The sequence below is a fragment of the Jaculus jaculus genome, chromosome 21 (assembly GCF_020740685.1).
Source record: "Jaculus jaculus isolate mJacJac1 chromosome 21, mJacJac1.mat.Y.cur, whole genome shotgun sequence".
Taxonomy (NCBI): Eukaryota; Metazoa; Chordata; class Mammalia; order Rodentia; family Dipodidae; genus Jaculus; species Jaculus jaculus.
The window spans coordinates 11431304-11447308 of record NC_059122.1 but is presented as its reverse complement, the minus strand read 5'-3'; the positions used below and the strand labels follow the sequence as shown (position 1 = coordinate 11447308).

Genomic DNA, 16005 nt, shown 5'->3' with positions numbered 1-16005 from the left:
TAAAACTGGGTACAAAAGCTGAATGAGGGCAAGAGAGATGGCTCAGTGGTTAAGGTACTTGCCTGTGAAGCCTAAGGACCCAGGTTTGATTCCCCAGTATACCCACGTAAGGCAGATGCGCAAGGGGTGCATGCGTCTGGAGTTCGTCGGTAGTGACTGGAGGCCCTGGTGTGCCCGTTCTCTCTGTCTGCCTCTCTCTGTCTCAAATAAATAATTTTTTTAAAGCAAGCTAGATAAACTAACAAAAAGATAAATTACTTTTATTACCATTTATGCTTAATAGTATTTGCTTCAAACCTTCAAACCTCAAAGAGTTACATGAAATTAACTTAGTTCAGCACTGAGAAAGCGGATGCAGGAGGATTGCCACAAGTTCAAGGCCAGCCAGGAATATAGAGGCTCTATCTCAAAAGACAAAAATAACTTAAAATGCCATTGAAATTTAGTGAATTACTTTTTGTTTGTTTTTGTTTTGTTTTGAGGTAGAGTCTCACTCTAGCCCAGGCTGACGTGGAATTCACTATGTAGTCTCAGAGTGGCCTCGAAGTCTTGGTGATCCTCCTACCTCTACCTCTGCTGGGATTAAAGGCACACACCACTACGCCCAGCTAATGATTTTTTTTTTTTTTTTTCTTGAGGAAGGGTCTCACCCTAGCCCAGGCTGGCTGGGAACTCATGACAATCCCATGTCATCCTCCCAAATACTGAGATTAAAAGCCTATGCCACCACAAGTAGACTTTCATTTTCTTTTTTCTTTTTTTCTTTTTTTTGATTTTTCGAGGTAGGGTCTCACTCTAGCCCAGGCTGACCTGGAATTCACTATGGAGTCTCAGGGTGGCCTCGAACTCACGGCGATCCTACTCCCTCTGCCTCCCGAGTGCTGGGATTAAAGGCGTGCGCCACCACGCCCGGCTCATTTTCTTTTCTTGAGAGTTAGTCTGTATAGCCCAGGATGGTCCTGAACTCGAATTCTTCCTCCTCCTGCGTCCTGAGTGCTGGTTTATAGGAGTGCATCACCAGGCCCAGCATCTTAAAAGCCAAAAACTAACATTTATAAAGTTACTGTGCTTTTTTAGGTGAATGTGATCAAGGGAAAATTAACCCTGACCTCATTAGCTTGGCTACTTCAGTGACCAACAAACCAAGAATTACAGCCTACAAGACCTGGATTGAAACTGAGCTTGCCGCTAGTGATCTTCATTTCCTTGCCTACAAAAACACAATGGGAAGCCAGGCATGGTGGCTCCTGTCTATAATCCCAGCACTTGGGAGGCTGAGTCTAGGAGGGTCACTGTTAATTTTGAGGACAGCTTGGGCTACAGTGAGCTCCAGGCCAGCCTGGAGGACAGTGAAACCCTCCATTAATAAAAAAAAATCTCGCTGGGTGTGGTGGTGCACACCTTTAGTCCTAGCACTTGGGAGACAGAGGTAGGAAGATCACTGTGAGTTCGAGGCCACCCTGAAACTACATAGTGAATTCCAGGTCAGCCTGGGCTAGAGTGAAACCCTAACTTGAATAAAAATAAAAAAAAAAACAGGGCTGGACAGTTGGCTTAGCGATTAAGACACTTGCCTACAAAGCCTAAGGACCCACATTCAATTCCTCAGTACCCACATAAACCAGATGCACAAGGGGGTGCATGTGTCTGGAGTTCATTTGCAGTGGCTGGAGGCCCTGGTGTACCCATTCTCTCTCTCTCTCTCTTTCTCTCTCTGCCTCTTTCTCTCTGTCTGTTACTCTCAAAAAAAATAAAAAAACTAAAATAAATAAATAAATAAATATATAAATATATATATATATATATATATATATATATATATATATATATATATATATAAATTTATTTTTTCTTTTGGTTTTTCGAGGTAGGGTTTCACTCTAGCTCAGGCTGACCTGAAATTCACTATGTAGCCTCAGGGTGGCCTAGAACTTGTGGCAATCCTCCTACCTCTGCCTCCCAGTACTGGGATTAAAGGCATGCGCCACTACACCTGGCTCAAATAAAAAATTTTTTAAAAGCTCCATTATTAGGGCTGGAGAGATGGCTTAGTGGTTAAGGCACATGCCTGCAAAGGAACCAGGTTCAATTCTCCAGGTCCCACGTGAGCCAGATGCACATGGTGGCACATGCATCTGGAGTTCATCTGCAGTGGCTAGAGCCCTGGCATGCCCATTCTCCCCCCCCATCTCAAATAAATAAATAAAAATCTTTTTTTTTTAAAAGAAAAAGTTCCATTATTAAACTATGCCATAGCAACCAGTCATCTTTGTGTTCTTCAACAGTCCTGTCCCTAAATACCTACATTCAATTTTTTTTAAGGGTGTGGTGGCACACATCTTACCCCAGCACTCAGGAGGCAGAGGTAGGAGGATCGTCATGAGTTTGAGGCCACCCTGAAATTACAGTGAATCCCAGGTCAGCCTGGACTAGACTGAAACCCTATATATGTATATATATATATATATATATATATATATATATATATATATATATATATATTTTTTTTTTAGAGAGTGTGAAAGAATGGGTATGTTAGGGCCTTTTGCCATTGCAAACGAACTGTAGACACACAGACCATAGACCATTTTGCGCATCTGGGTTTTACATAGGTACTGAGGAATTGAACCTAGCCTGAACAGGTTTTGCAAGCAAATGCCTTCAACTGCTAACCCATCTTCCCAGCACCCTATATTGTTTTTTTTTTTAATTATTTATTTATTTGAGAGCGACAGACACAGAGAGAAAGACAGATAGAGGGAAAGAGAGAATGGGTGTGCCAGGGCTTCCAGCCTCTGCAAACGAACTCCAGATGCGTGCGCCCCCTTGTGCATCTGGCTAACATGGGACCTGGGGAACCGAGCCTGGAACCAGGGTCCTTAGGCTTCACAGGCAAGCGCTTAACCGCTAAGCCATCTCTCCAGCCCTATATTCAGTTCTTGATGAGACTTCATGATGAGAATTACGTTGTAATTATAGAGATATTAGCCACAGTCCTACCCGTCTTTCCTCTTGAACCAAGGATGCTACAGAACAAAGCTGTCTAACTTCAAAATTTGGGGGCCTTGTGGGATGCTGAGGGAGCAGCAGCATTAACCTTTATCCACTAGATGTCAGCAGCGACCCCCCCCCCCAACTCCAGGAGGAGACAACATGCCTCCAGACACTGACAATCGTCTCCTGGGGTAGGGGGTGGGAGGCAGGCAGAATTGCCCCCTGGTTGAGAAGCACCAGACTAGGGGATGGTTGTTAGAAAAACTAAGGTTGTTGCCAAGCTCCTGACCTGGAGGCTTGGGAGGACTGGCTCATAAAGAGGCCTAGGGCTCAGGTTCCATTCTCAAATGTTCTGAGCAGAATGCGGATTACCCAGCAACCGCATATGTTCCAGCCTGAAATGCCTCCTGCAAAAGGGGGCGGCACTATCTATGGCACAGGCTGAGATGTCTTATTGGTCACAGCTAAGGCAAACCCACTCAGGCATGATCTACAATCACCTCAGCAGATGCCACCCCTTCTCCCCTCTCATTACTCAAGTGCCAAGGAACGAACCTCCCTGGCAGTTCTAACAAGGAAGGCAGCTCGAGCTCCAAGGCCTTTCCAGTAGCAGCCGCCCAGGCGTGCAATCTTTCTCTCTCCCACTCCACACAGGCCTACGCTTTAACCTCGCCTCTCCATGCAAGACCTCCTTTTAACCATGAACGGCTCAGACACCTTCAGGATACTCGCAGTCTTGGCGAACAACGGGCACTCATTTTACTTCCACTGCCCCTGCCCATAAGCTGCTTAAGGAATACTTGGCAGCATTTCCCAATGCCTTCAATTTGACAGATGTTGGGCGCAATGGCGCACGCTTTTAATCCCAACACTTGGGAGGCTGAGGTGAGAGGATCACTGTGAGTTCGAGGCCACCCTGAGACTACAGAAGTGAGTTCCAGGTCAGCGTGGGCTACAGTGAGACCCTGCCTCACATATGTGTGTGTGTGTGTGTGTGTACAATAGAGATATATAGAACATGTATGTGATTTAGATATATAGAGATATATAGATTAGAGATATACATAGATATATATACATATATAGACCCTGCTTCAAATATATAGACAGATAAGTAGACATATATATATAGACCCTGCCTCAAATATATAGACATACATACAGACCCTGCCTCAAATATATTTTATATACACACAGAGACACACACACACAAACGGATGATGACTGAATCAATGTGGAAAGGAGCCCAGCTTCGAGCTCCGTCCCTAGGAGCCCGAGGCTCGCTACACGCAGCCAGCACACCTTCAAACGTCTCCTGACATCCTCCTCCTCCTCTCCCAGCTCCGGGGTGAGATCAGGAGGCGGCGGCGGCGGCGGCGGCGGTGGACGGTGCGCGACATCACGCCACCGTGGAGAGCACCGCGGACAGCGGGGAAGAGAAAGGCCGGCATCGCGGAGGGGAGACAGAGGCGGAAGGCGCGGCGTGCAGCGGCGGCCGGGAGCCGGAACCTCAGGGGACGACCCCCCGGCTGTTGTCAGGACGGGGGGAGGGGAGGGCAGGGACGCCGAGAGGACGCGACCCCGACCAGGCTGCGGGCCCGCGGCGCCATTTTGTGACCGTACACACCAGGGCAAGTGACAGCGATGGCGGGGGAGGCGTGCGCGAGCTCCGACGGGCCCGTCCTCCATCCCGAGCGCGACACCCACCCGGGCCCGGCCTCTCACCTGTGTAGCTCATGGCGGCGGCGGCGGCGGCGGCGGCGGCGACGGAGCCGAGGACGCCACCAGCTGCTCGGCGTTTCTGACGCACAGACAGCGGCAACAATCCCCAGGGTACTCGCCCCCCACACGCACACCGCCTCCACACCGAACCAGGGCCCGCCTCTCCAACCTCATTGGTCGCTGTGAGCCACGGACTTCGCGCCTATTGGTCGGTCTCGCTGTCTAGCTAGGCATCTCTTTGTGTCAGTGGCTGGTTACTGGCCCCGCCTCTCCCCGCTAGTGCCCGCCTCCTGCCTCAGAGACCTCCGTTGATTGGCGGAAAAGAGTAGACGGACGGATGGGGAGTTCTGTGGCAGTGGGAAGGGTGCGCTACGGAAGGCCGGAGGCCCAAGCTCGGTATGGTGGCGGGTGGAGTGCCAACTCCGAAGGACTCGCCAGAGGGAGCCGAGACACCGGGCGCTGGGAACCTCAAGAATCTCTGCTCTGGCGCTTCAAGTTCTAAGAAAATCTAAATTGTTTCTCTTATTTCTTGGGCCTTCAGCACCATTACGAGGATGATAAAACTAAAATGGGCCTGGCATTTAATCCCAGCAACCGGGAGGCAGAGGTAGGAGGAGCGCCGCGAGTTCGAGGCCATTCCCGTACTACCAGATGAATTCCAGGTCAGCCTAAGATAGAGTGAGACCCTACCTCGAAAAACGTAAAAAAAAAAAAAAAAAAGTCCGAAGCTAGGCATGGTGGCTCATGCCTTTGGTCCCAGCACGTGAAGTAGGAGTTCAAAACCAGCCCCACGCCTTTAGTCCTAGCACTTGGGAAGCAGATATAGGAAGATGGCTGTGAATTCGAGGCCAGCCTGTGACTACAGAGAATTCCAGGGCAGCCTAGGCTAGAGTGAGACCCTATGTTGGGAAAAGAAAAAAACAGGGTTCTGGAGAGATAATTAAGCAGTTACAGCATTTGCCTGCAAAACCTAAGGACCAGAGTTTGATTCCCTAGTACCTACGTAAAGCCAGATGCACAAGATGGCACATGCATCTGGAGTTCATTTGCAATGGCTACAAGCCTGGTGTGTCCATTCTCTCTCTACCTCTTCCTCTCAGATAAATAAAGTATTTCAAAAGAAAACAAAAAGTCAGCCTGGGCTAGAGTGACACCCTCCCTCAGGGGAGACAACCAAAAAAAAACCGAACACCCGACCAAGGGCCTGGAGAGAGGGCTCAGTGGTTAAAAGTGCTTGCTTGCTAAGCCTGATGACCTGGGTACCCATGTAAAGCCCGATGCATGAAGTGGTGCATGCATCTGGAATTCATTTGCAGGGGCAGAAGGCCCTTGATGCCCTCATACTCATTCTTTCTGTGTCTTCCTCAAGTTAATTTTTTTGGGGGGTGGTTTCGAGGAATTCACTGTGTAGTCTCAGGGTGGCCTCAAACTCATAGCGATCCTCCTACCTCTGCCTCCCAAGTGCTGGGATTAAAGGCTTTTTAAAGTGTAATAAATTGGGGGTCCTGAAGAGATGGCTTGGTGGTTAAGGCACTTGCCTGCAAAGCCAAAGGACCTCGGTTGGATTCCCCAGGACCCATGTAAGCCAGATACACAAGGTGGCACATGCATCTGGAGTTCATTTGCAATGGCTGGAGTCCGGCATGCCAATCTCTTTTGTTATGCCTCTCGCCTCTCTCTCTCTCTCTCAAATAAATAAAAAATAGCCAGGTGTGGTGGCGCACGCCTTTAATCCCAGCACTTGGGAGGCAGAGGTAGGAGGATTGCTATGAGTTTGAGGCCACTTGAGACTACACAGTGAATTCCAGGTCAGCCTGAGCTAGAGTGAGACCCTACCTCGAGAAAACAAATAAATAATAAATAAAGGAAAAAATGTAATAAATTGGGCTGGAGAGATGGCTTAGTGGTTAAGCGCTTGCCTGTGAAGCCTAAGGACCTATGATCAATTCCCCAGGACCCATGTAAGCCAGATGCACAAGGGGGCGCACATGGCTGGAGTTTGCAGTGGCGAGAGGCCCTGGCACACCCTCTCTCTCTCTTTCTGTTGCTCTCAAATAAATAAACTAAAAATAATTTAATGTAATAAATTGTATTTATTACAAATGTTCCAAGATGACTAGAGCTCAATGCTCAACATCAAAAAAAAAAAAAAAAAAAAAAAACAGTGCAGCCCAGTGCCAGCAACTATAAGCACTCTGTTGTGTGGAACCATCAGGGGTATCTCAAAACTTCCAGGCCATACACTGTACATGGCCCATAAAATGTTTGAGAAGCCTCACTAAGCTGTCCATTTGTGATACTTGAAACTTTTGTATTTTTGAAGATTTAAGGTGTGCTTTTGCTTTATGACAGTGTCTTTGTTTTTTGAGGTAGGGTCTCATTCTAGCCCAGGCTGACATGGAACTATGTAGTCTTAGGGTGGGCTTGCCCAGCTTTATGACAAGTGTCTTTAGGAGTAACAGTGGCATTCTGAAATGTCTATACTTTTCAAAGAAATACAGATATGACAGAATGGCCAATAATTTAGATGGGGAGAGGAGAAAGTAGAGGGGCTTACACAATATTAGGTCATACATTGGTGTGACTGAGGGTTCACTTAACATTCCCTATTTTTAATATTGTTGTTTAAGAGAGAATTGCCTGTCAGAGCCACTGCAAATTAATTCCAGAGGCATGTGCCACCTTGTGTATCTGGCTTACGTGGGTCCTGGGGAGTTCTTTGGCCTTGTGGGAAAGCACCTTAACGGCTGTCTCTCCAGACCTCCCTACTTTCACATAACTGGAGTTCTCCACTACAAGTCTGATGATACTCCCTGTGAAACAGGCTGGTGCAGAGCTTGCTGCCCCATGGAGCCGGGGGCGCGCTGTAAGTGCATGCGCCCAGCCTATGAAGGGAAGCTCTGCTTCCTTGCAGCCTGGCTCCGAGCCTGCCCGGCTTCCACACTGAGACACCTCTCGGATCTGACATCTTCCTTCCTGGCACTCGCCACGGCCATCATTTTACCGACATGAAGGTTCTCACCTAACATCACAGGCTCACGGTCAAGCTATTCGACTGCTTTTACCTGAACATGGTAAGAGGGGCCGTGCATGTGGCCTGTAGGAAGATCTCTTTGGAAGAACTGCAGCTAAGTGCTGCAAGGATGCGCAGCCATTAACGTGCGTGCAGTGGTGAGTGCCTTCCCATGTTACGACTTCTTGTATTATGTGAAACCTACCCTAGGTAACCTTTACATTCTGTTCTGTTCTTGAGGCCAGGTCTCACACTGGCACAGGCTGGTCTCAAACACTGGGCAGTCCTCCTACCTCAGCCTCCCACGTGCTGAGATTAAAAGCATGAGCCACCACATCCACTTTCTTTCATATTTTAAGAATGATTTTTTTTTTTTTGTTATATGTATTTATTTCAGAGAAAGAGGTAGAGAGAGAGAATGGGCCCACTAGGGCCTCTAGCCACTGCAAAACGAACTCCAAGACACAAGTGCCACCTTGTGTAGCTGACTTTACGTGGGTCCTAGGGAATCGAACCTGGATCCTTTTGGCTTTGCAGGCAAGCACCTTAACTGCTAAGCCATCTCTCCAGCCATAGATTTTGTTTTTCAAAAAAAAAATAAGGAAAAAGCACTTTTGGGTCGCCTTTTGGCTCAAAGAATGCTCCCCCCGTTTCCTGTGTTGACTCTATGCACTCACAGTGTCCCCAGGTGAGAGGAGCACTCTGGCCAGGTCAGGACCACCCCTGCAGGCCTGTTATTGCTGCGGGCCAGCCAAGAAAGTTCTCCTGGCCAGGCAAGAAGCACAGTAAGGGGGTCAGAGGTAAAACAGGATTGGGGAAGAGGGTAAGAGGCTCCTGCTGGCCATATCTCACGAGATCATTCCCATTCTCCGGCACTTGGCCGGATAGTGAAAATAGTGAACTGAAAAACCACATGTAATAAGCAAGCAGGAGCAGCCGACAGTCTGTTAAAAAACACATAAGTGTTCAATAAGCATTCACAAAGTAAAAAGCATCGTGGAAAAACTCCAGTGGATCTGCTTTTTCCAGTTCTGTTATGTTGGGTGCAGAGTGGTCTCTCTCTTGGGCTAGAGATGTAGCTTGATGGCCAAGAGCTTGCCTAGCATGAACAAGGCCCCAGATAAGATCCCAGCACTGCAGTAAAAAATAAGCAGGGCTGGAAAGATGGCTCAGTGGTTAAGGCGTTTGCCTGCAAAGCCTGACACCCTGGGTTTGAGTCCCCAGTACCCATGTAAAGCCAGATGCACAAGGTGGGACATGTTCATTTGCAGCAGCAAGAGGCCCTGGTGCACCCATTCTCTCTGCCCCTCTCTCCTTGAAAATAAACACTTTTCTAAGTCACCACTTTCAAGGTAGGCGGGTCCCCATTCACTACACGCCTACTCTTCCCTCACATTTTCCAGCAGCCTGTGCTTCTTCACACATACACACCCCATGGGTCACCTTCACCCTCGGGACAGTTCCCACTTTTGGTGGGGAAATATCACCCAAGCTTGTTATTACTGTTACTAAACTCTCTGTCCCTAGCCTCAGTGCTTCTCCATCTTGGCTCCCTTCCCAGAGTGACTGCTCAGAGGGGCACTGCTTTCCCAGGTGGCCAAGGCCAGGCATCATGAGCCATGGTATGAGCCAAGGGCCAGGAGCTGGAAGCTGGGCACAGGCTCAGCTGCATCTGAGACCCAGAAACCTAGGGCCTCTGAAGGGCGTCAGTGGTGGCCACTCTGACCCCAGTCCCAGCCAATGTCAGCCTTGCCACTCGACAGACACACACTGGCCACCTGCCCCAAGATGTTTCCAGAAGAGAAATTTAATCTAATTTACATAGTTCTAGGTACATCAATAACCAAATGGTGGTCACTGAGAACAGTTAAAAGGCCAATCAGCTCCCGGTCTCTAGCTGGCCCAGGATTGCAAAATAAGATCCACGTTCCTTATTCTCTACACAAAATGCGTTTTTAAAAAAGTCAAAGATCTAGGGAGCTATACATAGAAAGCAACAGTGAGAAGAGGGAGGGTGGCAGAGGTGGGGAGGAGAGTCCCACCTCTCGCTCTACCCTCCCAGCCCTGGAGCCCCTCAAGGCTCTCGGAGGCCATGACATGGCAGGAGGCAGCTGTCAGCTCTGAGCTCGTCCAAGCTACCAAGACCCCTTTGCAGGGTGGGCAGCCAACAAGCACTTCCGTGGCATTTAGGCTCAGCGGGGCTCCCAGGCCCTAGCAGGTCTGCAGAGGGAGCATGACTTCCCCTGAGCAAGCACCGTGGCGTGACGTGGTGTTGGGACTTGGGAACTGGGGGGCCAGGGCAGATCCCAGGTCTCATGAGGTGCGCGCATGTGCATGTGAGAAGATAGTCAAGGGCAAGAGGGAACTGGAACAGGGTCTTTGGGGTCTTTGTTAATGGCCACGGGTGGCAGATACAAGCCCTGCCTGGTAGCTAGACACAGGGGGAACTGTCCCCCTCCTGCAGCCACACTGGCCACCACCAGGGACCTGGCTCCTGCCCCTACTGGGCCAACCAGGTGGGTATATACTGAAGGAAGACACCCTGTGGCCAGAGTCCTTGGGCTGGGGAAGGGTGGCTAGCTGGCTCCCAAGGCCCAAGTTGTAGTGTGCCCGGCTCCTAAGGGGCGCCGGTTGGAGGTTTTGGCTTGCTCCTTTGGAAACAGAAAAACAAGAGAGGAAAGAGTGGGAGAGGCCACAGAGCAGAAACAGGAGGAGACCGTGGTGGCACAAGAGGCATCTGGAATGCTTTCGTGTCAGGGCGCCTCTGCAACTGCTGTCTGTGCCTGCGGAGTCTGGGGCTCCTCAGGCGGAGGGTCCACTTTAGAGAAATTCATCTCCAGGATGTGCCGCTGTAAATGCCGCACCCATTCCTCCTGGATGGAAAGGGGGCCCTGGAACTCCACTTCACAGAACCTGTGTCAGAGAACAGAGGGAGCAGTCAATGCCCTGAGGAGGCAGAGGCATGTGGTTGGGCACACCCGCCATTACTGAGCATAAACATGGCACGTTTTAGGGATCCAGGGAGGAGGCACCCCAAAGCCAGATGTCTCCCCATCCACCTCTAGCTATCATGGGGTAATGGCAGAATCCCCTGGAAAAGAAATTTCTGGTGCTGCCTACTCAGGACCCCCAATTATCTCAGCCTGACATGTACCATTCTTTTATCTTTTGTGTTTTTTTGAGGTAGGATCTCACTCAGACACAGGATGCCATGGAATTCAAACTGTAGTCTCAGGGTGGTCTTGAACTCATGGTGATCTTCCTATGCTGCTGGGATTAAAGGTGTGTGCCACCATGTCCGGCAACATGTACAATTTGACATGGCAGCAAGCACAGAGCAGCGATCTATGTCCCAACAACTTTCCTTCCCTTTGCCCTGAAAGTAGCACCAAGCCCGGCGTCACTGAAAAGGTCAAGAGCTTGAGTGCTGTGGCTCTAGGTATGTGGGGTTGACTACAGCTGTGTTTTTGGAAGGGGGGTTCGAGGTAGGGTGTCGCTGCAGCTCAGGCTGACCTGGAATTCACTCTGTAGTTTCAGGGTGGCCTGGAACTTACAGCAATCCGCCTACCTCTGCCTCCCAAGTGCTGGAATTACAGGTGTGTGCCATCATGCCTGGTGAACACGTTTTTCCCCCTTTGGGTCTTCTGAGGCAGGGACTCACTCTGTAGCCCTTCAGCCTTGGAACCGATGTAGTACAGTGGCCTCAAAGTCATTGTAAGCCTTCTGCCTCGGCCTCCTAAGTGCTAGGACACAGGTGTGGGCCACATCTGACCTGGCCTGTACTACCTTCGGAGGTGAGTCAGCAGCCCATTTCCTGGTACCTCACACACTCAACACTCTGGTCAGGAACTGAGGCCTTGCTTTTTCATCCACAGGAAAGACTGGCTGAGTCCTCACCATGCCAAGGAGGGTCCTCATCGCTTTCCTACTGCTAACCGCGGTCCTTACACAGCTGCCTCAGGGAGGGCTCTAACTGATCCTGTCAGCAGGGTGGGGAAACTGAGACTGACAAAAGGGAAAATCCTACCTGAAGCCATACATAAGCAACTCTCAGAACGAGGACTGAAACCAGATCTAGCTGGCCACAGAGCTCAGCGCGTCAGCCTGATGCTGAGTAATCACTGTGTGTGAAGAGCCCTTTGCCGGAACCAGCCAGGTTATAGGATGGCAACAAGGCACATCTTTGCAACACACACAGTCGGCTGCTATCAGGCTCCTGGTGGCCAAAGGCGAGCTAATTGTTCCCTCCAATAGTGCGAGTGGACCGCACTGAGTGTCTCTCCCATAGTGTGAATGGACCGCACCGAGTGTCTCTCCCGTAGTGTGAGTGGACCGCACCGAGTGTTACCTCCCTTAGTGTGAGTGGACCGCACCGAGTGTTGCCTCCCTTAGTGTGAGTGGACCGCACCGAGTGTTACCTCCCTTAGTGTGAGTGGACCGCACCGAGTGTTGCCTCCCTTAGTGTGAGTGGACCGCACCGAGTGTTGCCTCCCTTAGTGTGAGTGGACCGCACCGAGTGTTGCCTCCCTTAGTGTGAGTGGACCGCACCGAGTGTTACCTCCCTTAGTGTGAGTGGACCGCACCGAGTGTTACCTCCCTTAGTGTGAGTGGACCGCACCGAGTGTTGCCTCCCTTAGTGTGAGTGGACCGCACCGAGTGTTACCTCCCTTAGTGTGAGTGGACCGCACCGAGTGTTGCCTCCCTTAGTGTGAGTGGACCGCACCGAGTGTTACCTCCCTTAGTGTGAGTGGACGGCACCGAGTGTTGCCTCCCTTAGTGTGAGTGGACCGCACCGAGTGTTACCTCCCTTAGTGTGAGTGGACCGCACCGAGTGTTACCTCCCTTAGTGTGAGTGGACGGCACCGAGTGTTGCCTCCCTTAGTGTGAGTGGACCGCACCGAGTGTTACCTCCCTTAGTGTGAGTGGACGGCACCGAGTGTTGCCTCCCTTAGTGTGAGTGGACCGCACCGAGTGTTGCCTCCCTTAGTGTGAGTGGACCGGCACCGAGTGTTACCTCCCTTAGTGTGAGTGGACCGCACCGAGTGTTGCCTCCCTTAGTGTGAGTGGACCGCACCGAGTGTTGCCTCCCTTAGTGTGAGTGGACCGCACCGAGTGTTGCCTCCCTTAGTGTGAGTGGACCGCACCGAGTGTTGCCTCCCTTAGTGTGAGTGGACCGCACCGAGTGTTGCCTCCCTTAGTGTGAGTGGACCGCACCGAGTGTTGCCTCCCTTAGTGTGAGTGGACCGCACCGAGTGTTGCCTCCCTTAGTGTGAGTGGACGGCACCGAGTGTTGCCTCCCTTAGTGTGAGTGGACCGCACCGAGTGTTACCTCCCTTAGTGTGAGTGGACCGCACCGAGTGTTGCCTCCCTTAGTGTGAGTGGACGGCACCGAGTGTTGCCTCCCTTAGTGTGAGTGGACCGCACCGAGTGTTGCCTCCCTTAGTGTGAGTGGACCGCACCGAGTGTTGCCTCCCATAGTGTGAGTGGACCGCACCGAGTGTTGCCTCCCTTAGTGTGAGTGGACCGCACCGAGTGTTGCCTCCCTTAGTGTGAGTGGACCGCACCGAGTGTTGCCTCCCTTAGTGTGAGTGGACGGCACCGAGTGTTACCTCCCTTAGTGTGAGTGGACCGCACCGAGTGTTACCTCCCTTAGTGTGAGTGGACCGCACCGAGTGTTGCCTCCCTTAGTGTGAGTGGACCGCACCGAGTGTTGCCTCCCTTAGTGTGAGTGGACCGCACCGAGTGTTGCCTCCCTTAGTGTGAGTGGACCGCACCGAGTGTTGCCTCCCTTAGTGTGAGTGGACCGCACCGAGTGTTGCCTCCCTTAGTGTGAGTGGACCGCACCGAGTGTTGCCTCCCTTAGTGTGAGTGGACCGCACCGAGTGTTGCCTCCCTTAGTGTGAGTGGACCGGCACCGAGTGTTACCTCCCTTAGTGTGAGTGGACCGCACCGAGTGTTACCTCCCTTAGTGTGAGTGGACCGCACCGAGTGTTGCCTCCCTTAGTGTGAGTGGACCGCACCGAGTGTTGCCTCCCTTAGTGTGAGTGGACCGCACCGAGTGTTGCCTCCCTTAGTGTGAGTGGACCGCACCGAGTGTTGCCTCCCTTAGTGTGAGTGGACCGCACCGAGTGTTGCCTCCCTTAGTGTGAGTGGACCGCACCGAGTGTTGCCTCCCTTAGTGTGAGTGGACCGCACCGAGTGTTGCCTCCCTTAGTGTGAGTGGACCGCACCGAGTGTTGCCTCCCTTAGTGTGAGTGGACCGCACCGAGTGTTGCCTCCCTTAGTGTGAGTGGACCGCACCGAGTGTTGCCTCCCTTAGTGTGAGTGGACCGCACCGAGTGTTGCCTCCCTTAGTGTGAGTGGACGGCACCGAGTGTTGCCTCCCTTAGTGTGAGTGGACGGCACCGAGTGTTGCCTCCCTTAGTGTGAGTGGACCGCACCGAGTGTTGCCTCCCTTAGTGTGAGTGGACCGCACCGAGTGTTGCCTCCCTTAGTGTGAGTGGACCGCACCGAGTGTTGCCTCCCTTAGTGTGAGTGGACCGCACCGAGTGTTGCCTCCCTTAGTGTGAGTGGACCGCACCGAGTGTTGCCTCCCTTAGTGTGAGTGGACGGCACCGAGTGTTACCTCCCTTAGTGTGAGTGGACCGCACCGAGTGTTGCCTCCCTTAGTGTGAGTGGACCGCACCGAGTGTTGCCTCCCTTAGTGTGAGTGGACCGCACCGAGTGTTGCCTCCCTTAGTGTGAGTGGACCGCACCGAGTGTTGCCTCCCTTAGTGTGAGTGGACCGCACCGAGTGTTGCCTCCCTTAGTGTGAGTGGACCGCACCGAGTGTTGCCTCCCTTAGTGTGAGTGGACCGCACCGAGTGTTGCCTCCCTTAGTGTGAGTGGACCGCACCGAGTGTTGCCTCCCTTAGTGTGAGTGGACGGCACCGAGTGTTGCCTCCCTTAGTGTGAGTGGACCGCACCGAGTGTTGCCTCCCTTAGTGTGAGTGGACCGCACCGAGTGTTGCCTCCCTTAGTGTGAGTGGACCGCACCGAGTGTTGCCTCCCTTAGTGTGAGTGGACGGCACCGAGTGTTGCCTCCCATAGTGTGAGTGGAGCGCACCGAGTGTTACCTCCCTTCGTGTGAGTGGACCGCACCGAGTGTTGCCTCCCTTCGTGTGAGTGGACCGCACCGAGTGTTGCCTCCCTTAGTGTGAGTGGACCGCACCGAGTGTTGCCTCCCTTAGTGTGAGTGGACCGCACCGAGTGTTGCCTCCCTTAGTGTGAGTGGACCGGCACCGAGTGTTGCCTCCCTTAGTGTGAGTGGACCGCACCGAGTGTTACCTCCCTTAGTGTGAGTGGACCGCACCGAGTGTTGCCTCCCTTAGTGTGAGTGGACGGCACTGAGTGTTGCCTCCCTTAGTGTGAGTGGACGGCACCGAGTGTTGCCTCCCTTAGTGTGAGTGGACCGCACCGAGTGTTACCTCCCTTAGTGTGAGTGGACCGCACCGAGTGTTGCCTCCCTTAGTGTGAGTGGACCGCACCGAGTGTTACCTCCCTTAGTGTGAGTGGACCGCACCGAGTGTTGCCTCCCATAGTGTGAGTGGACCGCACCGAGTGTTGCCTCCCTTAGTGTGAGTGGACCGCACCGAGTGTTGCCTCCCTTAGTGTGAGTGGACCGCACCGAGTGTTGCCTCCCTTAGTGTGAGTGGACCGCACCGAGTGTTGCCTCCCTTAGTGTGAGTGGACCGCACCGAGTGTTGCCTCCCTTAGTGTGAGTGGACGGCACCGAGTGTTACCTCCCTTAGTGTGAGTGGACCGCACCGAGTGTTGCCTCCCTTAGTGTGAGTGGACGGCACTGTGTTCTCCCCTCTCAGGGTGACCATACCTGCACTTCAGAGTGTAGATGTTGCCAACAAACTTCACAAGTGACGTCTGTGGTGGCCGAGGGACCAGGGAGGGCACTGGCCGGACCCGGGGTGGAGGATGCCGCACATCTTCTAGCTTCTGCTGCAGGTCATTGGTCTCTTCCCCACCCCGACCTGAAGGGACATCTTGGGGGCGAGCTTGTCGGCGCTCAAATTCTATAAAGTGGAAAGAGGGATGGGAGATTAACCAGGGTGCCAGGGTTCCTGGGACACCACTGTCTTCCTTAAATTAGCAGCAGAAGCTGTAAGTACTCATGAGCAAGGACAGCTGGAGATGGGCAACCACGCATGGACAAGTGAGGTGACGGACCATGAGTGGGGGTGAGTACTGGGAAGTAGGGCTGGTGAGTCTTGGCAGGTGAATGC

The 16005-nt window shown here is 52.1% G+C and overlaps 2 protein-coding genes across 11 annotated transcripts in view; both read right to left on the bottom strand.

The window, feature by feature from the left end:
- The window catches only part of Akap8l (A-kinase anchoring protein 8 like), a 38500-nt gene extending 33647 nt beyond the window's left edge, over window positions 1–4853 (bottom strand). For all 3 annotated transcript variants that reach the window (XM_004672749.2, XM_045139194.1, XM_045139195.1), the window contains exon 1: window positions 4720–4853. In XM_004672749.2, coding sequence (XP_004672806.1) covers window positions 4720–4732 — 13 coding nt within the window. In that variant the 5' untranslated portion in view covers window positions 4733–4853. The remainder of the gene's footprint in view (window positions 1–4719) is intronic.
- A 4665-nt stretch (window positions 4854–9518) lies between these two features.
- The window catches only part of Wiz (WIZ zinc finger), a 34544-nt gene continuing 28057 nt past the window's right edge, over window positions 9519–16005 (bottom strand). For all 8 annotated transcript variants that reach the window (XM_045139365.1, XM_045139364.1, XM_045139368.1 and 5 more), the window contains 2 exons: window positions 15600–15795; window positions 9519–10642 (listed from right to left, as the gene is read on the bottom strand). In XM_045139365.1, the coding sequence (XP_044995300.1) occupies window positions 10483–10642; window positions 15600–15795 (356 nt within the window). In that variant the 3' untranslated portion in view covers window positions 9519–10482. The remainder of the gene's footprint in view (window positions 10643–15599; window positions 15796–16005) is intronic.